Source organism: Schistocerca nitens, chromosome 5, assembly GCF_023898315.1.
Source record: "Schistocerca nitens isolate TAMUIC-IGC-003100 chromosome 5, iqSchNite1.1, whole genome shotgun sequence".
NCBI classification, from domain to species: domain Eukaryota; kingdom Metazoa; phylum Arthropoda; class Insecta; order Orthoptera; family Acrididae; genus Schistocerca; species Schistocerca nitens.
Genome location: NC_064618.1, coordinates 308,171,898 through 308,198,972, shown reverse-complemented (window position 1 = coordinate 308,198,972; position 27,075 = coordinate 308,171,898). Strand labels below are relative to the sequence as shown.

At 42.2% G+C, this 27,075-nt stretch overlaps 1 protein-coding gene across 2 annotated transcripts in view; it reads left to right on the top strand.

The window, feature by feature from the left end:
• LOC126259476 (adhesion G protein-coupled receptor A3) overlaps positions 1-27,075 on the top strand; it is a 198,581-nt gene that overhangs the window by 133,739 nt on the left and 37,767 nt on the right. For both annotated transcript variants that reach the window (XM_049956314.1, XM_049956313.1), the window contains 3 exons: positions 4,032-4,221; positions 13,014-13,254; positions 25,190-25,378. In XM_049956314.1, coding sequence (XP_049812271.1) covers positions 4,032-4,221; positions 13,014-13,254; positions 25,190-25,378 — 620 coding nt within the window. The remainder of the gene's footprint in view (positions 1-4,031; positions 4,222-13,013; positions 13,255-25,189; positions 25,379-27,075) is intronic.

Genomic DNA, 27,075 nt, shown 5'->3' with positions numbered 1-27,075 from the left:
CACCATCCCTAGCCGTAAGGCAGTAACGCAAAGTGTTGTAGTTCCGCAATGGATCAGAAGTCTTAGCGGACGGACGATCTGGCCAACCCTTCTGAATACAGTGTAAAACCCGGGAGAGGGTAGGGTCAGAACCCGTAGCAGCTGCCAGCCGGTCCCCGGTGATGGGGAACCCGTCCACAACCCGCTGCTCAGCAACATTAGGTGGAAACACAAAAGTTCTTCCCTATCGAATGCCAGATCAGAACCCATGGGAAGGCGAGGCAGTGCATCAGCATGCGCATGTTGAGCTGTCGGCCAGAAATGAATTTCATAATTGAAACGAGACAAGTAAAGAGCCCAACGCTGGAGGCGGTGTGCAGCCTTGTCGGGAAGTGACGTTGATGGATGAAACAATGAAACAAGTGGTTTGTGATCCGTAACCAGATGAAATTTGGATCCATAGAGAAAAACACCAAACTTATGAAGAACATAAATAATGGCCAAAGCTTCTTTTTCAATTTGAGAATACTTTTGTTGGTCATCCGTGAGCGTTTTGGAGGCATAAGCAATGGGTTTTTCAGAACCGTCAGAAAAATGGTATGCAAGGACTGCACCAACCCCGTATTGAGAGGCGTCCGTGGCAAGAACAAGATGTTGGCCAGGTTGATAAGTAGCCAGGCACGGGGCCTGTTTCAGCATAGTCTTCAATTTCTGGAAAGCCGCATCGCATGACGCGGACCAGTGAAAAGGCATGTTTTTATGCAACAGGCAACACAACGGTTGAGCCACCGAAGCAGCAGATGGTAAAAACTTGTGATAGTATGCTATTTTCTCCAAGAAGGCCTGCAGTTCCTTAAGAGATGTAGGGTGAAGAAGGGCATCGATCGCAGCAACAGTTTACTGAAGTGGACGAATACCATCCTGAGAGAGTTGAAACCCCAAGTACGTGACAGATGACTGAAAAAATTTTGATTTCTGAAGATTACACTTAAGACCGGCAGTCTGTAAGACATGAAAAAGTGTGCGGAGATTTTGAAGTTGTTCGTCAGTGGTGGAGCCAGTGACAACAATGTCATCTTGGTAATTTATACACCCAGGGACAGTGAGCAATAATTGTTCCAAGAATCGCTGAAAGAGAGCAGGGGTGCTGGCAACCTCGAATGGCAATCGTTGGTATTGATAGAGGCCAAAAGGCGTGTTAAGGACCAGAAATTGCCAGGAAGCAGTGTCGAGAGGAAGTTGATAATAAGCTTCTGACAGGTCAAGTTTAGAAAAATACTGGCCTCCAGCAAGTTTAGTGAACAATTCTTCAGGTCGAGGCCGAGGCCTAGGGTAAGTGTCGATAAGGCATTGAGCATTTATAGTGGCTTTGAAATCGCCACAGTGACGAATATCACCATTCGGCTTAGCAACGACAACGACAGGAGAGGACCACTCACTGGAAGTGACAGGAAGCAAGACCCCTGAAGCAGTGAGACGATCCAGCTCCCGTTTGACCTGATCACGAAGGGCCACAGGAATGGGCCGAGCCCAAAAAAACTTAGGCCGAGCAGTGGGTTTGAGCGTGATATGAGCTTCAAAGTCGTTTGCGGAGCCTAACCCAGGAGAAAAAAGGGACGAAAATGTCGTTGACAAGGAATCCAATTGAGCATAAGGAATAGCATCTGAGACGATATTGACAGTCATCTATGGAGAACGCAAAAACGCAAAAGGCATCGAAACCAAAAAGATTCTCCACATTACTATGGTCGACCACAAACATGGGAACAGTGCGATCGACCACAAACATGGGAACAGTGCAAATGACAGATTTGTAAGATACCTCAGCATCAAATTGTCCCAAGAGAGAAATTTTCTGTTTATTGTAAGTCCGTAATTGCCTAGTGACAGGTGACAGGATTGGAGAACCCAACTGAAGATACGTCTGAGAATTGATGATAGAGGCAGCAGAACGAGTATCCACCTGCATGCAAACATCTCGGCCAAATATTGGACAGTGAGGAATAACTTCCCTGAAAGGGAAGAAGTACAATTGACAGACAACACAGAATCAGAATCAGCATCATGTTCATGAACATCATGTATGCGGTCGGATTTGCAAACAGATGATACATGACCCTTTTTTTTTTGCATTTGTGACACACGGCCCAACGTTGTGGACAATCTTCTCGTTAATGTAAAACACCGCGAACATGAAGGAAGTTGCCGTGAGTTTTGCTACAGTTTCTTAAAGGTTTGTTTACGGTTAGGCCGAGGCAGCGCTTGGGAGCGTACTGCGGCCACGTCGGCCGGCGGGGACACGCCACACACTTCGTCAACATCACACAGAGGTTGTATTTCCCTGACGACGCCCCATGCCTCTATTTGCGTTCCAGCGGCACAAGCAATTTCAAAAGACTGAGCGATGGATAGGACTTCATCTAGAGCCGCATTTGCCAACTGAAGGGCACATTGCCTATCTTCTTTGTCGGGCGCCGATCGGATAATAGCATCCCATACCATGGAATCGGTGTAGGATTCTTTGTGAACTTCAGTAACAAATTGACACTTTCTACTGAGGCCGTAAAGTTCAGCAGCCCAAGCGCGATAGGATTGATTCAGTTGTTTTTGACAACGATAAAAGGTATCATGAGAGGCCACCACATGAGTTTGCTTTTGAAAATAGATGGACAGAAGTGAGCACATTTCAGCAAAGGACAAAGACGCAGGATCTTTCAAAGGAGCCAATTGCAACTACAACCGATACATTTGAGGTGAAATCCATGAAAGGAATGGAGACTTACGTGTTTGTTTGTCCGCGACATGAAATGCCAAGAAGTGCTGTCGAAGACGTTTTTCGTAATCAGACCAGTCTTCCACCGTCTCGTCGTAAGGAGGAAAAGGAGGTAGAGACAACGACGGGAGATGCCCTGCATTTGATGCCATGACGAAATCACGAATCGCATTTGTGAGAAGCGTTTTCTGTTCTATGAGAACTTGCAATAGTTGCTCTAAAGTATCCATGGAAACATGTGGGTCAACGATGGAAAAGAAAAATCCCATCCTCGTCGCCAATTGTTATAACTTCAAGTTGAACAAATATATTTCAAGGAAGACACAATACATGAAAGTCACAGATCAAGTAAACAGAGTAAGATGTGTGTACACTTTAACGGTCAAATCATAACTGAGTCCGAGTCTAGCGGCCACTGGCTGGCTGGCCACTTAGGTGGCACTGCTGCTACATGGCTGGCAGCGCCGTATGTGGAGGACACGCGTAACTGTGCGGCGGCACTTTGAAAGATCGGCGAGTCACAACACTACTCACCATATAACGGAGATGCTGAGCCTTCGTCAACAATAGACACACACACACACAAACTGCAGTCGTGTGTGTGAGTTGCATTTGCACAAGTGTGTGTGTGTGTGTGTGTGTGTGTGTGTGTGTGTGTGTGTGTGTGTGTGTGTGAGTATTGTTGACAAAGGTCAGTGGCTGAAAGCTTTAATTGTGAAAGTCTTTTTGTTGTGCCTATCTGCGTCTCAGCATCTCCGCTTTATGGTGAGTAGCAACTTTCCTTCTCGTAATATTGTTGCATTCCATCCTGGATTTTCCATTGTCTGATTTCAATGGTTATTGTTATACAAAGTCTAATTGTAAGATTTATCATTTATTTTAATAAGTAGTATTATTATATTTTATGCATAACATAATTGTGAAGCAGGCCTAATTAGACATGATAGATATATATTACCCTAAACTTATGTAAAAGTAAGTGCTTAAGAAGTATGAAAATGGAGGACCTACAAGAAATACCTTATACTGTAACATATTCAGTAGAGCCGAGTTCCAAATCTGCAGAACTTGTTAACCATTTGTTTGATTTCTTTCTCCCTTTTCGGTGTACAGAAAAATACTGCCATAGTCAAGGTTTATTAGTGTTCCTTAATTTACAGTACATACTTTGTTTGCAGCTGAAGGGTTAAATATTAGCTTGTTGCTTCTAAAATGTGTCCTTGGATAAAATAAATAAAAAAATTATTAACATATTTACATTTTTCTTTATGATTTTCAGGTGATTGAAGCTTCTGTTCAGGTTCCCAGTACACTCTTTTACCAGCTGGAAAAACAAGGACACTCAGTTACATCATCCAGGCAACTACTTGTGTCCGTCTTCGAAAATAACTGGCTTTTCCCTAGCATACCATTCAATTCGTCTCGCCCAGAAAGAGATATTACATCATGTGTCATTGGTGCCAAATTAGGTAACTCTTTTGTCCTTAATTCAGTTACACCACCATTAGCAGTAACACACATAAATATGTTGAATAATGCAATATTTGCCATTAGACATATTATTAATGTTTTTACAGTCTTCTAGTAAGAGTGGGTTGAAGTCATATAAACCACAATTCAAATTTTCCCATCAAGGTTGTAATTTTAATTTTATCATGACCTCTCATTTGTCACATCATGTGCACACAATTAGTTTCAGCTTACATTGCCATTTTCATATTGTAGCTATTTAAGTTACAATATGGGCCTAGCATCCTATAGAATGACAGTAATGATCAGGTGTTCCTGGAAACAGAACATAACAGCATACCCAAATACAGGAAGGTGCCACAGACATTATGAAGGCAGTATGGAAAGGCTATAAATCAAAACTGACCTTGAATCTATACTAACCTGGTTCGAACCGCATCTTCTTGGTCTTCTAGTTAGCACATAAGTGTGTTGACTCAGAACTGAAAACTTTTTGGTAGTGTACTGTATTATACAAATAATGAATGCAGCACTACTATTTCTTATTTACAGTGGGTCACACATTTATCAACTTTAAATTGGCCTGTTGGATGATGACCAGTTCACTAATACTTTTATTCATATATCCACACAACCAGGCTAGACCACCCAATTGATGATAGTTTTCAGTGGCAACACTTATCATGAATCTTCTCATCTCATAAATAGAAGTTTACAGAGATGCTTTCAGTTGAACACACTTCGTTTTTAAATTCACCATAAACATTTAGAGTGACACAATCTGCGCTCACAAAAACCAAAGAAGTTCACACAGATATATCACTAATACATGTTATTAACAGAAGAAATGATGCGACAATGTTAACTGTTCCAGTTATGATGTTGGATGGACTTCTAAACATTTCATTGCATAATACAGACTGAATGAGCATTAATTCACATAGAAACTCTTAACTGAGTACTTTTCAGGCAGCAACCTGACTACATGATTGTGGACTTCTAGATGCAGATGTTAGTGAACTTTCACATAGATGTTTCCCGTTTGCTCTCTGGACGCAGACACAATGCGTTGAGGTAACTCATTTTGCTTCTGGTGTCAGACTGCAAGTTTTTGGTAAGGGAGGTTTACAATAATTAAGGATTCTAAAAAGTACATGTTTGTATATAAAATTTCTAGGTTGAGATTCACTAGAGTGGATGAGCTTTAGTAAATGGTTAATTAACAATTTAAAAAATTGCAGAACTATTTTGTATACCTACACTGTGAATTGCCTATTTATGAGTACAATTACCATATTTAGGGACTTACTTGATTAATGAAGGATGTCATTTGGTCCTGAAAATTTAGGGCACAAAAGCATAGTGTCAAACTTGGGGATTTAACAGGTGTAATGGCATAAAAAACAACAGCAGTTTTAGGCATATCACAACTTCAGTACCAATTATTCTTTTTAGTTAATTAGTTTCTAAAAAATTAAAACATGTTACAGTAAAGTTTCTTTCTAATGGTGTATTTATATATTTTCAAAACTATGGATTAGCTGAGTTGAAATTTACTGTTACATGCTGTAGCAACAGTTGCAGTTATTTACATTAACCTGCTTTTCAGCGAATCTGAATACTTTACTATAGTAAGCGTATTGAGAATTAACACCTGAATAATGAGGTTGCTCAACATATGATCAGAAAAACATGTTTACAGCTTTGGGTACGAATGACATATATATGATGTGGATAACTGGATTTAGTAAATGGAAATTAAGAAAGTATATATATATATAAAAAACAAAGATGATGTGACTTACCGAACAAAAGTGCTGGCAGGTCGATAGACACACAAACAAACACAAACATACACACGAAACTCAAGCTTTCGCAACAAACGGTTGCTTCATCAGGAAAGAGGGAAGGAGAGGGAAAGACGAAAGGATGTGGGTTTTAAGGGAGAGGGTAAGGAGTCATTCCAATCCCGGGAGCGGAAAGACTTACCTTAGGGGGGAAAAAGGACAGGTATACACTCGCGCACACACCCATATCCATCCGCACATACACAGACACAAGCAGACATTTGTAAAGGCAAAGAGTTTCGTCAGAGATGTCAGTCGAGGCAGAAGTACAGAGGCAAAGATGTTGTTGAAAGACAAGTGAGGTATGAGCGGCGGCAACTTGAAATTAGTGGAGGTTGAGGCCTGGCGGATAACGAGAAGAGAGGATATACTGAAGGGCAAGTTCCCATCTCCGGAGTTCTGACAGGTTGGTATTAGTGGGAAGTATCCAGATAACCCGGACGGTGTAACACTGTGCCAAGATGTGCTGCCCGTGCACCAAGGCATGTTTAGCCACAGGGTGATCCTCATTACCAACAAACTCTGTCTGCCTGTGTCCATTCATGTGAATGGACAGTTTGTTGCTGGTCATTCCCACATAGAAAGCTTCACAGTGTAGGCAGGTCAGTTGGTAAATCACCTGGGTGCTTTCAGACATGGCTCTGCCTTTGATCGTGTACACCTTCCGGGTTACAGGACTGGAGTAGGTGGTGGTGGGAGAGTGCATGGGACAAGTTTTACACCGGGGTCGGTTACTAGGGTAGGAGCCAGAGGGTAGGGAAGGTGGTTTGGGGATTTCATAGGGATGAACTAAGAGGTTACGAAGGTTAGGTGGACGGCGGAAAGACACTCTTGGTGGAGTGGGGAGGATTCCATGAAAGATGGAACTCATTTTAGGGCAGGATTTGAGGAAGTCGTATCCCTGCTGGAGAGCCACATTCAGAGTCTGATCCAGTCCCGGAAAGTATCCTGTCACAAGTGGGGCACTTTTGGGGTTCTTCTGTGGGAGGTTCTGGGTTTGAGGGAATGAGGAAGTGGCTCTGGTTATTTGCTTCTGTACCAGGTCGGGAGGGTAGTTGCGGGATGCGAAAGCTGTTTTCAGATTGTTGGTGTCATGGTTCAGGGATTCCGGACTGGAGCAGATTCGTTTGCCACGAAGACCTAGGCTGTAGGGAAGGGACCGTTTGATGTGGAATGGGTGGCAGCTGTAATAATGGAAGTACTGTTGCTTGTTGGTGGGTTTGATGTGGACGGACGTGTGAAGCTGGCCATTGGACAGATGGAGGTCAACGTCAAGGAAAGTGCCATGGGATTTGGAGTAGGACCAGGTGAATCTGATGGAACCAAAGGAGTTGAGGTTGGAGAGGAAATTCTGGAGTTCTTCTTCACTGTGAGTCCAGATCATGAAGATTCATCAATAAATCTGTACCAAACTTTGGGTTGGCACGCCTGGGTAACCAAGAAGGCTTCCTCTAAGCGACCCATGAATAGGTTGGCGTACGAGGGGGCCATCCTGGTACCCATGGCTGTTCCCTTTAATTGTTGGTATTTCTGGCCTTCAAAAGTGAAGAAGTTGTGGGTCAGGATGAAGCTGGCTAAGGTAATGAGGAAAGAGGTTTTAGGTAGGGTGGCAGGTGACCGGCGTGAAAGGAAGTGCTCCATGGCAGCGAGGCCCTGAACGTGTGGAATATTTGTGTATAAGGAAGTGGCATCAATGGTTACAAGAATGGTTTCCGGGGGTCCTGTCCTATCCAAAGGCCTCACCTTCAGCCCCACTCCCAGATTCAACCAAACAGCCCTTGTCAAAGATTTACTGTCCTACACTCGTACTCTCTGCTGGAAATATCACTTTGCCATGAAGAAAAATGATCCTAATCCTACTCCTAATGATCCAAATCCCCAAGACACTATCCAAATTGAACCCTGCCTGGAACAGTTCCATCCTCCGTCACAGCGGGATCCACCTCCTCTTCCTCAAAATCACCCTCTACAAACCTTCCAGGAATTTCTGACTTCCAGCCTTGCCTCTCTATCCTTCTTAAAAAACCTTAATCCTACTCCCAACATCACCACTGCTGAAGCCCAGGCTATCCGTGATCTGAAGGCTGACCCATCCATCGTCATTCTTCCAGCGGACAAGGGTTCCACGACCGTGGCACTTGATCGTCGGGAGTATGTGGCTGAGGGACTGCGTCAGCTTTCAGACAACACCACATACAAAGTTTGCCAAGGTAATCCCATTCCTGATGTCCAGGCAGAGCTTCAAGGAATCCTCAGAACCTTAGGCCCCCTGCAAAACCTTTCACCTGACTCCATCAACCTCCTGACCCCACTGACACCCCGCACCCCTACCTTCTACCTTCTTCCTAAAATTCACAAACCCAATCATCCCAGCCGCCCCATTGTAGCTGGTTACCAAGCCCCCACAGAATGTATCTCTGCCTACATAGATCAACACCTTCAACCCATTACATGCAGTCTCCCATCCTTCATCAAAGACACCAACCACTTTCTCGAATGCCTCGAATCCTTACCCAATCTGTTACCCCCGGAAACCATCCTTGTAACCATTGATGCCACTTCCTTATACATAAATATTCCGCACGTCCAGGGCCTCGCTGCGATGGAGCAGTTCCTTTCACGCCGATCACCTGCCACCCTACCTAAAACCTCTTTCCTCATTACCTTAGCCAGCTTCATTCTGACCCACAACTTCTTCACTTTTGAAGGCCAGACATACCAACAATTAAAGGGAACAGCCATGGGTACCAGGATGGCCCCCTCGTACGCCAACCTATTCATGGGTCACTTAGAGGAAGCCTTCTTGGTTACCCAGGTCTGCCAACCCAAAGTTTGGTACAGATTTATTGATAACATCTTCATGATCTGGACTCACAGTGAAGAAGAACTCCAGAATTTCCTCTCCAACCTCAACTCCTTTGGTTCCATCAGATTCACCTGGTCCTACTCCAAATCCCATGGCACTTTCCTTGACGTTGACCTCCATCTGTCCAATGGCCAGCTTCACACGTCCGTCCACATCAAACCCACCAACAAGCAACAGTACCTCCATTATGACAGCTGCCACCCATTCCACATCAAACGGTCCCTTCCCTACAGCCTAGGTCTTCGTGGCAAACGAATCTGCTCCAGTCCGGAATCCCTGAACCATTACACCAACAATCTGAAAACAGCTTTCGCATCTCGCAACTACCCTCCTGACCTGGTACAGAAGCAAATAACCAGAGCCACTTCGTCATCCCCTCAAACCTAGAACCTCCGACAGAAGAACCCCAAAAGTGCCCCACTTGTGACAGGATGCTTTCCGGGACTGGATCAGACTCTGAATGTGGCTCTCCAGCAGGGATACGACTTCCTCAAATCCTGCCCTGAAATGAGTTCCATCCTTCATGAAATCCTCCCCGCTCCACCAAGAGTGTCTTTCCGCCGTCCACCTAACCTTCGTAACCTCTTAGTTCATCCCTATGAAATCCCCAAACCACCTTCCCTACCCTCTGGCTCCTACCCTAGTAACTGCCCCCGGTGTAAAACCTGTCCCATGCACCCTCTCACCACCACCTACTCCAGTTCTGTAACCCGGAAGGTGTACACGATCAAAGGCAGAGCCACGTCTGAAAGCACCCAGGTGATTTACCAAATGACCTGCCTACACTGTGAAGCTTTCTATGTGGGAATGACCAGCAACAAACTGTCCATTCGCATGAATGCACACAGGCAGACAGAGTTTGTTGGTAATAAGGATCACCCTGTGGCTAAACACGCCTTGGTGCACGGGCAGCACATCTTGGCACAGTGTTACACTGTTCGGGTTATCTGGATACTTCCCACTAACACCAACCTGTCAGAACTCCGGAGATGGGAACTTGCCCTTCAGTATATCCTCTCTTCTCGTTATCCGCCAGGCCTCAACCTCCACTAATTTCAATCTGCCGCCGCTCATACCTCACCTGTCTTTCAACCACATCTTTGCCTCTGTACTTCTGCCTCGACTGACATCTCTGCCGAAACTCTTTGCCTTTACAAATGTCTGCTTGTGTTTGTGTATGTGCGGATGGATATGGGTGTGTGTGCGAGTGTATACCTGTCCTTTTTTCCCCCTAAGGCAAGTCTTTCCGCTCCTGGGATTGGAATGACTCCTTACCCTCTCCCTTAAAACCCACATCCTTTCGTCTTTCCCTCTCCTTCCCTCTTTCCTGATAAAGCAACCGTTGGTTGCGAAAGCTTGAATTTTGTGTGTATGTTTGTGTGTCTATCGACCTGCCAGCGCTTTCGTTTGGTAAGTCACATCATCTTTGTTTTTAGATATATTTTTCCCAAGTGGAATGTTTCCCTCTATCATATCCATATCATTAATTTGAACCCGAAAATTACGTTTGTTATTGTCACTGTTGCATTTCGAAATCTTTTCTGTAGTCTTATTTTCTCTCCCTGTTTTTGCCACTAGTCTCATTTTGTATTCACCTTCTCCTTTTTACTGTAATCTACTATACAATTTTATCCCGCCTATATATACTCAGTAATACGTAACCCACTTCCAAACCATAACAAAAAAAAAATTTTTTTCCCACTTTCAACACTACCGCTGCTGTAAAACCATTCCTAGTTCACAAACAGTTCCTTTCACCTATTAAACAACCATTTTGGCTAGTTCTAATAACTTTCGCTTTATTTCCGTTTTTCCCACTTCACTGATCATTTTTAGCCGCTTCCCACAGGTTTTAACGTCATTATTTCTTCGTCAGACAATTGTTAGCCTCATTTTCATAATCTGCCACCACAAAACCACTCCTTCTAATACATTTACACACAGTTTTTTCGAAATTTTCCCCAATTTCTCCACCCTTTAATGTGTTTTGGCGGCAACACAACCACCTAACCTTTGTGCACATCGTTGTCTACCAACCCAAGTTCACCACAGGATCAACATAGCCCAGCTTTATCCAACACTTTTTCGCCTTTTGTCACACCAGATCTCCAGATGGTTATGTCGTGTGTGTGCACGCGAGTGTATACCTGTCGTTTTTTCCCCCTAAGGTAAGTCTTTCCACTCCCTGGTTTGGAATGACTCCTTACCCTCTCCCTTAAAACCCACATCCTTTCGCCTTTCCCTCTCCTTCCCTCCTTCCCTCTTTCCTGATGAAGCAACCTTGGGTTGTGTGTGTGTTTGTTTGTGTTTTTATTGTGTCTATCTACTAGCACTTTCTCGTTGGTAAGTCACAGCATCTTTATTGGCTACAGATACTACAGATAGCCATGTCAAGATATAACATTTTCAACTGCTACACGTATTCTCAAGTAAACATAGTTTAGACTGACTAGAGATATGGCTTCGTTGAGATTTGTTATGAAAAGACTGCAGGAACTAGTCTTCCGTTGCCATATCTTCCACGGATCTACTATGTAACTCACTTCAAGGTAGTCAATCAAAATGTAAGTAGGCAGAAGTGTAAGTTTTCAGAAGTTCAACAAATCCGTGAATGACTACTGTTTTGGGTCTTTGTTTCTTCTGCCTTATTCCTTCTGTAATTGGTGGTTGTTAGTTCTTTCATTTCTGTTACATATTATGTTGGTTTTATGTAACTTACATCAACATAACTTCCTATCTGCTTCTTTTTGATGAGCAACTATCCCCTTTTCCATCCATTGTAATGCATTTCTTTTATAACATTACCTGATTAATGTGAACCAGAGATATTTTAAGTGAATTACTTCAGAGTCTAAAAACTTGAATCAATTAAAAGCCACTTTGAAACATGTGATGTCACTTTCCTTGCAGTTACTCATCGGGTGGTCAATGTATTTCATTTGGTGAGAATGAGGACTTGCACAAAAGGGAAATCCATAAAGTTTGTTAAGTACAGAGCCAGTTCTACCTACAGGGTTTTCTCATATGCTGCTAGTACGAAAGGAATGTCGTAGAGTCCATGCAGTGGCTGTTGAAATTATATGTAGCTACTGTAATGTGGCACACTACAAAATTGGACTTAACAGTAACTCTGTGACATGACTCTGAAGCAAGGAAACTTCCAGAGTCCAGCCGACTAGTGTTCGACAACTGATGATAGTTGACAGACAGAGATCTGTTGAAGAAAATTTCTTCTACCCAGTATAAATAAAGCACTGATAGTATAGAAGGAATTTCTGCTGTTGCTGCACTTCATTGTTTGTAATCATTTTGTGTGTGTGTGTGTGTGTGTGTGTGAGAGAGAGAGAGAGAGAGAGAGAGAGAGAGAGAGAGAGATTACATTTAACTTAGATATATTAATTGTGATGTCAGAAAAAGAAGGAACCAGATTTTTAAATATTGCCGATGAAATAAAAGTCTTGCTTTGCAGTTAACTCTGTGTAGTAGAGATTATGAGAAATTAGACCATTCTGAAATGATCTAAAATTGTTTATTTACTAAGTTGTGTGTGCATACACATACACAAAGTTCATTTCATAAGCAGCAATTTTTAACTAGGCTCTTACGTTTATTTACATTTTCTAGTATGTTGTTATTGACAAAACAGTTTCATTGTATCACGTAGCTAAAGCTTATTTCCATTGAAGCCTTGTTTTTAAGATTGTAACATAAATTATTAAATGTTGTTGTTCATGCTTTCTCCTGTCAAAATTATTTTGTTTATTGCGGTTGTATGGTTGCAATTCAGGCAGAAATCTCAAATGTAAATAGGCACACAGGCATCAATACAGTTCCTAGTCCAAATATCAAGCAAGTACAAACAGTTTCCAAGTCATAGAATTCACAAATAACCATAAAACCAGATAAAAACCATGACAGAATCATATTTTCTCATGCTCTTGTGATCCTACTACACAGATGGATAACAAATGTGATGATGGACAATATGTATTGCTGAGAAGTGCAGTAGACAAATATAGACTCCAGATAGATAATTTTAAATGCTATTCTAATCAAATGTATTTTTATATTCTCACAGCGGGAATAGAGGTGGCAAATTTAACGGAACCTGTTTATGTAATGTTACGTGCACCCTTGACTGGAGATTCTCCCAAGCCAGCATGGTGGAACCCTCACATGAATGAAGGAGCTGGTGGCTGGTCTACAAAGGGCTGCCAGCTATCACACCTTCTGCACGGCCTCCTTGTCTTCCAGTGTGATCGTCTCGGGTACTTTGGACTGTTGCAGAAGACTGACAATTCATATGACGGTGTGGACAGGTACAAACATAAATATATTACTCTCAAGGCATTGAATGGTCAATCGGCATATAAACAAGATTGAAATCAATGTTAAACAGTGTGTGTGATACTACATGCACCTTTGTCTGGAGATTCTCCCAAGCCAGTAAAAATTTCAGTCTAATTTGTGTGTGCATGTTGACTGCTCAATGCTTTACCTCTGCGGTGAGTGATTACTTTTAATACTTCAATTATTTATTCCAACCAGGACTTAAAAACCATACACAAATAAACTAACATTGATTGCATCAAACAATGGAAAATCGAGGATGGAATAATGACAATATAATGAAAAGGATAGACTGCTACTCGCCATTTAGTAGACATATTGAGCTGCAGTCAGGCACAACAAAAAGACTGCTAAATAAGTAAGTTTTTGGTCAAAAGTCCTTCTGAAACAGATAACACCCACACACACTCACACCGACACTACTCATACTCATGTCCACTGTCTCTGGCTGCCAAGCTCGTCAGGAAATAAAATTAGGAAAAGCCCCTGGTTTCAGTGGCATTCATACTGAATTCCTCATATATTTCAGTAATTACACAAGAAAGTGGCTTGGCAGGTGTCTCACAGATATCTTGCCGACAACAATGTTTTCCGTCAACTGAAGAGAGCGAAGGTGGCCTCCATCTTAAAACCAGCAAAAAAGATTCCCCACAAAACTGTAGACCAATTGTTCTGCTCAGCATGATTTACAAACTTTTGGAAGGATTACTAAATAACAGGATCAAACCTGAGACTCTTCAACATATCCTAATTGAACCGGCAGGATTTCGCTATCTGGATTTCGCTATCATCAGAGCTGCTTGACTTAAGTTCTTTCATTAACTAAGTTCATAGATGTGAGCTACCAAAAATGATTTAAAACTTCAGCTGTCTATGTCATCATTATAGCAGCATCTGACATTTTGGAGACAGGGCATGATACTAATACTCATGAAAGTGATCCCCTGCAAAACTACAATCATCATCGTCAGTGCCAAGCTTTCTAATAGTTGTTGCCAGGTGATCATGGGTAACAGATAGAGTACTCAAATTAAGCTGAACAATGGCCTTCCAAAGGAATCTGTCGTGTTTCCTCTTTTAGTTATCCGTTGTATAGCTGATACGCCTGAAACCAACTCATGGAAGTTTGAATATTCTGAGACTTTGGCCCAGGAAATAAGCTGTAATGATATAGAGGCCACTGAGGATGTCTTGACCAAGGATCTGAAAGTTACTGGGAATAACTTTCGCCATTCAACCCCTTGCCACAAAGACAGAAATCTCTACATTCAGCCTCAACATCAAATGGGTCAACAAAGAACTCAGTATTTACTTTTAGAACAAACGACTGACCCACAGTTGACATCCATAATACTCAAGTGTCACCACAACTAGATCACTGAGCGTCAAGAATCACTTGTCAGACACAGCTGCCAACCTTAGAACTATATCTTACAGCAGCTTGCCAGCACTTGATGGCAATCTTCAGGTGCCCCACTGTGGACTTCAACTTCAGGTCTGGTCTATCTGGTAGCAGAATATTGTGCACTGGTTTGGCTTAACAATATTCACACTAGTCTCATTGATATCTAACTAAATCAAACTGTGCACCTTGTAACAAGCATGATGTAGGCAACACCATCCTTTTCGGTAACCCCACTAAATTTTATAACTCCTCCCCAACTGCACCAAGAGAGATCACTTATTAGAGAACTCAGAAAGGTCGATAACAACTCTCTTTCACAAACCCATCAAGATAGCCCCAACAGTAAGAGACCCAGGGTGTGCTCTAACCATCCATCCATTAAGAGAGCAACAGTTTTGCATGAAAACAGATTCAACCTAGTTGATTGTTGGAAAGAGGAGTGTATCAGTCAGGCCTTTCATATCATGCCTTGCCTCACCACCAGACCACCCAGATTCAACAAGCCTAGCAAAACCTGGTCTACCCTAAACTGAATACGAACAATATGTGCCAGATGTGCTGAGTCTTTATACAGACAGGAGAAAAATAGCTTCTCCAATTGTGATTGTGGACATGTAGGCAAGCCGTGAAGCATATATTTGAAGATTGCCAATTGACAGCCTTCACTGGTGACCGATCCAAATTGATGCATGCTTCTGAAAAGGTGACAGAGTATATCAGCAGTATGGATATTCAGAACTGCCTCCATTCCTTTCTATTTTGTGCTCGGCTCCTTCATGTGTTGTCAATCTACAGGGCTGCCAAGTCCTTCACCAGGTCGTCCGTCCAGAGCTACATAGGTTGTCCTATGGTGCATCTAGCATCTGCTTTTCCCTCAGGTGTCATTTTCACCTGTCTTTCTTCTTGCATATAAGCTGCATGGCCCACCCACTGGATTCTTTTGCTTTTCGTCTTCTGTAGGATTGTTGTTGGTTGCATCAGGACATAGATTTCCTTGTTCTTCTTCCTCCCATTTCTTCCTCATTACTGCTCTTTAAATTATTAACATTTCGTCCTTTTCTCATTTAGTCATGCTCAAGATTTCTGAACTATACATGATGCTGGGCGTATCATTGTGTTATATTTTCTCATCTTAGTGTTCACTGATATTGATTTTGAGCTGAATGTTTCCCTGAGGGATTACATGCATTTTATTGCCACTGCTGTTTTTTCCTTGATGTCTATTTCTCTGCTGTAGCTATTGGTTAACCAAAGTCCCAAGTATTTGACCTGGTGAACTCTCCTGAACTCAGATAGAATTTAGAATCATATAATTTAAGTAAGGAACAGACAGCGAAATTGTGCCTCAATTAATAGTGAATAATTGAGCCAGCTTTTGAAAAATATGCACCTGGCAAAATAATTAAATATGATAGTGATCCCCCTAGTATACGAAAAATATCAGGAATCTTGAAACTTCGTGGCATATTAAAACTGTGTGCCAGACTGAGACTCAAACTCTGAAGCTGTGAGTCGTGCTGGGGTAGCTCAGACGGTAGGGCACTTGCCCACAAAATTCAAAAGTCCCGAGTTTGAGTCTCGGTCCGGCACACAGTTTTAATCTGGCAGGAAGTTTCATATCAGCGAACACTCCGCTACAGAGTGAACATCTCATTATCAGGAATCTTCTTAATAAACGGCACCTACTGCACAATAGGTATGAAGAAATGTATAAAACAGCAGTTAGTTAATTGAGACATGTTTGCTGAAAAGAGGAGTGATGCAGTAAGCCTCCTGTAACTACCACAGCAAAATTATTAAAAGTCTTTTTAAGATATACACCATGTTGTACATGATACCCATTACATAACAAAAAGTGAGATACAATGAAACAAACAAAAAATTGTTCAACACTTCCTTAAGTCAAAGTCTTTTACATGTTTTACTCTTTAAAATGGTAAACACTGATGTCTGTCATGGTATTTATCAGAAAATTACAGAGTGCTTTTCATTATAAACCAGATGTGACATAATAATAAGAATGAAAAACAAAACAAAGATAGATGTTTTACGAAGTTTCTTGATGAATGTAAATAAGTGCATGCTCACATTGGACTGAATATTAAAGACAGGGTGATCAACAATAACAACCTTCAAAATAACAAGCTCATTTTTTACATTAAACATGATTTGGTCATAGACTTGGATTGTGGTCAAGTGTAACACGTTACAAATCCTTATCCAGACATCATGATTTACATTTTCTCTCGTTTGAAAAGGTCGACACCAGTTTCCTGTCATCCACTGCTCCAATGAGAGGTTATATTTTAAATCTTTATTTGCGTGGATCCATACACGTACGCAATATGTGACACACAACAATTGTTGTATCTTATATCTATTTTACACATTTATTACTTTGCAGCTGATATGCTACAGGTTATATCACAAGCATGCCTTAAAATTTGTTAAATGAATATGATCATTTTTCTGCCAGAAAAGATTCTGATTTTGCACCAAAATAATTCCCTTTAGAGTTCGATAGTTTGTTAAATGAAATTGAATCATTGATGTATAAGCTACAATCTGTTATTTTTATTTTTTTGTCTTTGCCTAAAGTAGTTATATTTATTCTGTGTCGTGATTATGCACCTCATTCCACTTGATAATGTCGTTTGGTCGACCCATAAAAATTTAAGTAATTTAAATTTGTATACATAATATATTGTTAAGTATGTTTGGTGTACAAACACTTCACTGCGTGATTCTGTAAGGCTTATCGCTTGCATAAGTCTTATACCCTTTTCTGTAACAGCAATACATTTTTTAGGTGAACCTCAACTGCACAGCCACTTAATTCGATTTCGTAGAAAATAAAAGGATAAATCGTTCCATAGCACACATTTTTAATATTTTGCTAGGAACTATCTTTATGAGTTGGCTAAGAAGATATAAGGCACTACTAACTTTTCAAAATAGAAAGTTAACACAGATTTTTATTAGTGTACACACCCAGTAATTTACAAGTGCCAGTTGTGTTCCTGAGAAGTTACATTCATTATTTACATGGATGTGGTGAGAACTGCATATTTTAAATACAAGTAATTGAGGTTCGGTGATATGTATCTTGAGGTTCTGACCATAGATGTATTTAGTTAATTCTGTTACATCACTATTAATGAAAGATTTTAGCTCCTTATACTCTCTTCCAAAGAAGAAGACTGAAGTGTCATCTTCTTAGCTTATTATATGGTAGTTCATGGGTTGTGCAATGTCATTAATGTATATGAGAGAGAGAAAGGGACCAAGGATTGTTACTTAAGGTACACCTTGTATTACTGTATCATTGGTGGATTGAAAGTTTATAGTCTTATCATCTAGTTTAAATGTCAGTTCAGTGCTTTACTTATGATTCAGCAGATATATGGGTAGAAGATGCTTGGATGGATCCTTGATACAACATTACCACTGTCTTTTTAAAAGTTTCATATGATTTACTGAGTTGAAAGCTTATGCAAGGCCTAAAAATGTACCTGCAGTCTGCATCCTCTGGCCCAACAGACAATACTAGTCATGGAAGAACTGTGTGATTGCTGTAGTTATGCTACTTAGCTCTTGTCTAAAGCCATTCTGAGAACCTCTAAGCAGTTTTTATTTTGTGAAGAGTGCACTAAACTCAGACAGGATAATACTTTCGGTTATCTCAATACTCGTGGCAATTAATTATATCAGTCTATTGTTGGTGATACCTTCCTTACTTTTCTTTTCAAACACTGGTTTTGCATTTTGTGAAGAAGGCCTGAAGCTGGGACAGGATAATACTTTTGAATGTCTTGCTAAAGTTTGGAACAGCGGGTGGCAGTGGTCATGTGTGGATGAGGTGTGCTTCCTTGTGCGAATGTGTGTGTATTTTCTTTGCTAAAGAAGGCTTTAGCGAAAAGCAGTGTGAATTAGCATTCTAGTTAAAAGTTGATTAACTCTCTACAGTAAATTGATTTCTTAGGATGTGTGACTGCTGTGTATGGACGCAGGAGGAGCTGGCCACTGTTCGCGAATAGCTGAACGTTTTGATGGCCGCGGTCAGCCGTCTCCAGGCTGCTGCCTCGGAGTGTAGCGGCAGTGGGGAGTCTGGTGTGTCGCATGGTACACCCCAAGTGTTACATGCTTCACCCATGGTCCCTGCTGTCGAGACATCTTCGCGCGGGTACCGGGCGCGGTTGGGCCACCCTCTCCCCAAGGGGAGTGGCGGGTTCAGTGACATTCGCGGCGCACGAGGCAGAGGGTCAATGTGGAGGCTGGCCGTGTGGCATCGCCCGCTCTGCCTGTGAGTGGACATGTGGCCGCTCCTTCAGCAAGGTCCAAGCAGGCACACAGGGGGAGGGGTTTATTAGTGATTGGGAGCTCCAACGTTAGGCGGGTGATGGAGCCCCTTAGGGAAATAGTGGAAAGGTCGGGGAAGAAGGCCAGTGTTCATTCTGTCTGCTTGCTGGGGGGTCTCATCCGAGATGTGGAGGAGGCCCTGCTGGCAGCGATAGAGAGAACTGGGTGCACCCGAATGCAAATTGTTGCTCATGTCGGCACCAATGACTCCTGCTGTCTGGGTTCAGAGGTCATCCTCAGTTCATACAGGTGGTTGGCGGAGTTGGTGAAGGTGGAAAGCCTCGCTCGCGGGGTGGAATCTGAGCTAACTATTTGTAGTATCGTTCCCACAACCGATCACAGTCCTCTAGTTTGGAGCCGAGTTGAAGGCTTAAACCGGAGACTCAGACGATTCTGCGGAGATCTGGGGTGCAAATTTCTCGACCTCCGATATCGGGTGGAGAAATGTAGGGTCCCCCTGAATAGGTCAGGCGTGCACTACACGCAGGAAGCGGCTACAAGGGTAGTGGAGTACGTGTGGACTGCACATGTGGGTTTTTTAGGTTAGAGAATTCCCTCCCTAGGCCTGACAAGACGCCTTCTGAGACACGGCAAGGTAGTAGTAGGCAAAACGCAACAGGGAATAACAATATTAATGTGGTAATAGTAAACTGCAGGAGCATCTATAGAAAGAGCCCAGAACTGCTCTCATTAATAAACGGTCACAATGCCCACGTAGTACTAGGGACAGAAAGTTGGCTGAAACCAGATGTAAACAGTAGTGAAATCCTAAACTCAGATTGGAATGTATACCGCAGAGACAGGCTGAACAGTGAAGGGGGAGGCGTGTTTATAGCGATAAGAAGTGCAATAGCATCGAAGGAAATTGATGGAGATCCGAAATGTGAAATAATTTGGGTGAAGGTCACGGTTAAAGCAGGCTCAAACATGGTAATTGGATGTCTCTGTAGGCCCCCTGGCTCAGCAGCTGTTGTGGCAGAGCACCTGAAGAAAAATTTGGAAAATATTTCGAGTAGATTTCCCCACCATGTTATACTTCTGGGTGGAGATTTTAATTTGCCAGATATAGACTAGGAGACTCAAACGTTTATTACGGGTGGCAGGGACAAAGAATCCAGTGAATTTTTTTTAAGTGCTTTATCTGAAAACTACCTTGAGCAGTTAAACAGAGAACCGACTCGGGGCGATAACATATTAGACCTTCTGGTGACAAACAGACCCGAACTATTTGAAACAGTTAACACAGAACAGGGAATCAGCGATCATAAAGCGGTTACTGCATCGATGATTTCGGCTGTAAATAGATATATTAAAAAATGTAGGAAGATTTTTCTGTTTGACAAAACTGACAAAAAGCAGATTTCAGAGTACTTGATGGCTCAACACAAAAGTTTTGTCTCAAGTACCAATAGTGTTGAGGATTAGTGGACAAAGTTCAAAACCATCGTACAATATGCATTAAATGAGTATGTGCCAAGCAAGACCGTAAGAGATGGAAAAGAGCCACCGTGGTACAACAACCGAGTTAGAAAACTGCTGTGGAAGCAAAGGGAACTTCACAGCAAACATAAATATAGCCAAAGCCTTGCAGACAAACAAAAATTACACGAAGCGAAATTTAGTGTGAGGACGGCTATGCGAGAGGCGTTCAACGAATTCGAAAGTAAAGTTCTATGTATTGACTTGGCAGAAAACCCTAAGAAATTTTGGTCTTATGTCAAAGCGGTAGGTGGATCAAAACAAAATGTCCAGACACTCTGTGACCAAAATGGTACTGAAACAGAGGATGACAGACTAAAGGCCGAAATACTAAATGTCTTTTTCCAGAGCTGTTTCACAGAGGAAGACTGCACTGTAGTTCCTTCTCTAGATTATCACACAGATGACAAAATGGTAGATATCGAAATAGACGACAGAGGGATAGAGAAACAATTAAAATCGCTCAAAAGAGGAAAGGCTGCTGGACCTGATGGGATACCAGTTCTATTTTACACAGAGTACGCGAAGGAACTTGCCCCCCTTCTTGCAGCAGTGTACTGTAGGTCTCTAGAAGAGCGTAGCGTTCCAAAGGATTGGAAAAGGGCACAGGTCATCCCCGTTTTCAAGAAGGGACATCGAACAGATGTGCAGAAATATAGACCTATGTCTCTAACGTGGATCAGTTGTAGAATTTTGGAACACGTATTATGTTCGAGTATATCGACTTTTCCGGAGACTAGAAATCTACTCTGTAGGAATCAGCATGGGTTTCGAAAAAGACGATCGTGTGAAACCCAGCTCGCACTATTCATCCACGAGACTCAGAGGGCCATAGACACGGGTTCCCAAGTAGATGCTGTATTTCTTGACTTCCACAAGGTTTTCGATACAGTTTCCCACTGTCATTTAATGAACAAAGTAAGAGCATATGGACTATCAGACCAATTGTGTGATTGGATTGAGGAGTTCCTAGATAACAGAACGCAGCATGCCATTCTCAATGGAGAGAAGTCTTCCGAAGTAAGAGTGATTTCAGGTGTGCCGCAGGGGAGTGTCGTAGGACCGTTGCTTTTCACAATATACATAAATGACCTTGTGGATAACACCGGAAGTTCACTGAGGCTTTTTGCGGATAATGCTGTGGTATATCGAGAGGTTGTAACAATGGAAAATTGTACTGAAATGCAGGAGGATCTGCAGCGAATTGACGCATGGTGCAGGGAATGGCAATTGAATCTCAATGTAGACAAGTGTAATGTGCTGCGAATACATAGAAAGAAAGATCCCTTATCATTTAGCTACAGAATAGCAGGTCAGCTGCTGGAAGCAGTAAATTCCATAAATTATCTGGGATTAGGCATTAGGAGTGATTTAAAATGTAATGAACATATAAAGTTGATCGTCGGTAAAGCAGATGCCAGACTGAGATTCATTGGAAGAATCCTAAGGAAATGCAATCAGAAAACAAAGGAAGTAGGTTACAGTACACTTGTTCATCCACTGCTTGAATACTGCTCACCAGTGTGGGATCCGTACCAGATAGGGTTGATAGACAAGACAGAGACGATCCAACGGAGAACAGCGCACTTCGTTACAGGATCATTTAGTAATCGCGAAAGCATTACGGAGATGATAGATAAACTCCAGTGGAAGACTCTGCAGGAGAGACGCTCAGCAGCTCGGTACGTGCTTTTGTTGAAGTTTCTAGAACATACCTTCACCGAGGAGTCAAGCAGTATATTGCTCCCTCCTACGTATATCTCGTGAAGAGACCATGAGGATAAAATCAGAGAGATTAGAGCCCACACAGAGGCATACCGACAATCCTTCTTTCCACGAGCTACACGAGACTCGAATAGAAGGGAGAACCGATAGAGGTACTCAAGGTACCCTCCGCCACACACCATCAGGTGGCTTGTGGAGTATGGATGTAGATGTAGATGCTATAATTTATAATTGTCTTTTTGTTGTACTTGTCTGCAACTCAATGGGTCATCTTTAAGGTGAGTAGTAATCTATCATTTTCCTAATATTGTTACTAAAGGTGGGAATAAATGATATTGGCCTGTAGTTGGAGACAGCTTGTGTGCTTCCCTTCGTAAGCACTTGTTTCAAAACACTCATCTTTAAAATATTTGGACAAATGTTGTCTCTGATGCTGCGATTAGTCAGATAGATAATAGGTCTTGAGATTGTTTTTAAGAAAGTTTTAATAATTGCACAGGACGTGCCATTCCATCCAGATGAATATTTGTTCTTTCCTCCATAAATTAAAACCTGCTACATTCAGTGAGGTGACACGGGGCCTTGACATGTGCATCTATAATATACACTCCTGGAAATGGAAAAAAGAACACATTGACACCGGTGTGTCAGACCCACCATACTTGCTCCGGACACTGCGAGAGGGCTGTACAAGCAATGATCACACGCACGGCACAGCGGACACACCAGGAACCGCGGTGTTGGCCGTCGAATGGCGCTAGCTGCGCAGCATTTGTGCACCGCCGCCGTCAGTGTCAGCCAGTTTGCCGTGGCATGCGGAGCTCCATCGCAGTCTTTAACACTGGTAGCATGCCGGGACAGCGTGGACGTGAACCGTATGTGCAGTTGACGGACTTTGAGCGAGGGCTTATAGTGGGCATGCGGGAGGCCGGGTGGACGTACCGCCGAATTGCTCAACACGTGGGGCGTGAGGTCTCCACAGTACATCGATGTTGTCGCCAGTGGTCGGCGGAAGGTGCACGTGCCCGTCGACCTGGGACCGGACCGCAGCGACGCACGGATGCACGCCAAGACCGTAGGATCCTACGCAGTGCCGTAGGGGACCGCACTGCCACTTCCCAGCAAATTAGGGACACTGTTGCTCCTGGGGTATCGGCGAGGACCATTCGCAACCGTCTCCATGAAGCTGGGCTACGGTCCCGCACACCATTAGGCCGTCTTCCGCTCACGCCCCAACATCGTGCAGCCCACCTCCAGTGGTGTCGCGACAGGCGTGAATGGAGGGACGAATGGAGACGTGTCGTCTTCAGCGATGAGAGTCGCTTCTGCCTTGGTGCCAATGATGGTCGTATGCGTGTTTGGCGCCGTGCAGGTGAGCGCCACAATCAGGACTGCATACGACCGAGGCACACAGGGCCAACACCCGGCATCATGGTGTGGGGAGCGATCTCCTACACTGGCCGTACACCACTGGTGATCGTCGAGGGGACGCTGAATAGTGCACGGTACATCCAAACCGTCATCGAACCCATCGTTCTACCATTCCTAGACCGGCAAGGGAACTTGCTGTTCCAACAGGACAATGCACGTCCGCATGTATCCCGTGCCACCCAACGTGCTCTAGAAGGTGTAAGTCAACTACCCTGGCCAGCAAGATCTCCGGATCTGTCCCCCATTGAGCATGTTTGGGACTGGATGAAGCGTCGTCTCACGCGGTCTGCACGTCCAGCACGAACGCTGGTCCAACTGAGGCGCCAGGTGGAAATGGCATGGCAAGCCGTTCCACAGGACTACATCCAGCATCTCTACGATCGTCTCCATGGGAGAATAGCAGCCTGCATTGCTGCGAAAGGTGGATATACACTGTACTAGTGCCGACATTGTGCATGCTCTGTTGCCTGTGTCTATGTGCCTGTGGTTCTGTCAGTGTGATCATGTGATGTATCTGACCCCAGGAATGTGTCAATAAAGTTTCCCCTTCCTGGGACAATGAATTCACGGTGTTCTTATTTCAATTTCCAGGAGTGTAGTTTGGTTGTTCAATAATACAAATGAAATAATTATTAAAAATTGCATATATTTGTTGTTTTCACCATGTTACTGTTATGTCTAATGTTGAAGGGTTCTCTTCATCTTCTTGAGACTTTTACAATGTTAATGTGGTTCACTTGTATTGTCAGATTGCTTTATTGGTCCGCTGGGTTGCATGTTCGTGAGTTACGTTTGTGTGTGTGTGTGTGTGTGTGTGTGTGTGTGTGTGTGTGAGTGTGAGTGTGAGTGTGTGTATTGTCGACGAAGGCCAATGGCCGAAAGCTTTAATTGTGAAAGGTTTTTTGTTGTGCCTATCTGCGACTCAGCATCTCCGCTATATGGTGAGTAGCAACTTTCCTTCTCATGGTATTGAAGCTTGTATAGAGTAGATGTTCCCTGATTTCAAATGGTCATGCTGATTAGTGTCTAGTAGAATACACTCTGTTTAAAACTTACATGAATTCAAGAGTCACCTAAATCACTTAAGCTGTTCCACATATATACTGAACATGCCACTGCTAATTTTAGGAACAGATAATTATGGCGGTGCACAGGTACTCATAGATGTTGCCAAGAATTTATCCGTGCCCTCATCTATTCCACTGGATTATGTTTAAGTGATAATTTAGTGAACCATAGTCATTCAGTCTGTACATTTGCCTCCTGCCTTTTTTGTGAAGTTGTATGCTACAATAAAACTGGAAGCTCAATTTTAAAATAATGATAACTCTTCTTTTGAGGAGAATCAGAGAACTTGCTGTTAACTCCTTTCTGTTTAAAGGACAAATACTTGCATGTATGGAAGTGTAAAGGTTATTGTTTTTCCTGCCCATCATGTATAAATGAAATAAGGACGAAGTCGAATTATCTTAGTACACCTTTTTAATATCATTCTCTTCTTCCAGACTTCCAGGAGCCAAATTTCGATATTCACATCCCACAATATATTTTGGAAGCTTTGTGAATGTAATCTGCTTAATGACAACAATTGTGACTTATATTGTTTGCCATGAGTCAATCCAGATGTCAAAAAAATCCAAGCATTCTCTTGTAAATACATGGATAGCTATGGCTGTTCTTTGCTTTCTGTTCAGGTACGTATCCGAGTTACTCCTTCATTAGAATAATACAAAAAACTCATGTTTTTTCTCAGTACTGTTCTGTATACTTTCACTTAATGAGACTGTATTAAAACTCATCGATTTAAACTAGTACACCTTGAAAAGTGATACTCTGTACTTGATAAATGTTTGTCGCACCATGATCAGCTAATTCTGCAAATTGTCAATAAGTGTGACATAGTGTAGAGTATATTATTTTAAAGTGGGAAAGTAATTTCTCGCGAGTTGAGAGATAAATAACATTAGTGTACATATTTCTTGATGTTGCCAAATAACAATGCAACCTGCCATGGTAAATCACAGTCAGATACAGGAGGCTAATTGAATGTCCAGATGGAATGTACTGTCTGCTAGCATAAACAGCAAATATGTATGCAGTGAGGTAAGAGTGTGAAGAGCTGTAATCAAGATAGCAAACTAATCTCTGTGAATAGATTTATCCTAACTTGTCAGAAAAAGCAGACCTCTTCACAAAAATTAGTTGGTGAAACTTAAACTGTTGATTGTCTGATAGCACATCCAAGAAGTAATGCTTGTCATACATTTTAAAGCCCTAATGCTACACAAAAGCATCTATGTATAAGTTTTACATGCCATTATATACAAGCCACTTATTGGGATGAGTTGTACTGAATAAGCAAGTCATTGAAAGAAGTATTGCGTACTGCATCCACATACAAATAAGGAAGATATGAGAAATTTGTAGCCTTAATAATCAGTGAAAATACTAAACCTGGCATAGTGTATGTGAGTGAGGGTATTATCAAACCATATCAGAACACCAATAAAAGAGCCTTGACCATAGTTCACACCTAAGTGTCACAGCTACATTTAAGAGAAAAAGACAGTTGTGATGTGAGTTCATAATTTGCACATTGGCGTGTTTAGAGCATAGTTTGAAGTAAATGGTGTGTGACTAACTTCAGCAAAGGCAGGAAGAGACTAGTCAGATATGCTGTTCATTTCTACCACAGAAAAAATTAATCTTCAGAATCATGTGACGTTGAAAACAGTTGATTGTAAATAAAATGATACTGGTGAAATAAAGAGCAAAAAAACTGTGTACAGGATGGGCCATAACTCAGTTGTCAAAAAATGCATTTTGTGCAATAATATTAAGCAAATGAAAATAAAAGTTTATTGGCAACACAAAAATACATGCAGAGTTCAGTGAGCCTACAAAATATGCTCAGAGTGGTTTCCATGCCGTTCTAAGCAAACATTGGATCTTTTAAACACTGATTTACAAATTTTGTCACAGATCTTCCACAACTTTAGTTTTTCAAATTCTGATTGGATTTGTCCCTTCAAATACTCATCATCATCATGAATCTTGGTAGAACAAACCCCATTTTTTAGTGTACCCCAAATTGAAAAATCAATGGGTGTGATACACGGAGAGCGTGGAGACCATTCAGTAGTATGTGGTCTGCCTATCCATTCATCAAAGTTTTCATTTAAAAAGTCTCTCACAATAGCTCCATAATGTGGGTGTGCTCCATCTTGTTGCCATCCAACTTTTTCTTAACCAGTTGCATATGTTCAAGAAGTGGACAATTTTCTAGTTGTAACAACACTTCTTTGAGGGGTGGTAACTTACAGGATTGCCTGTATGTTAAAAAAAAATAATGCCCAGTGAACCCACTGCTGAAAATCCCTGCCCAAACACT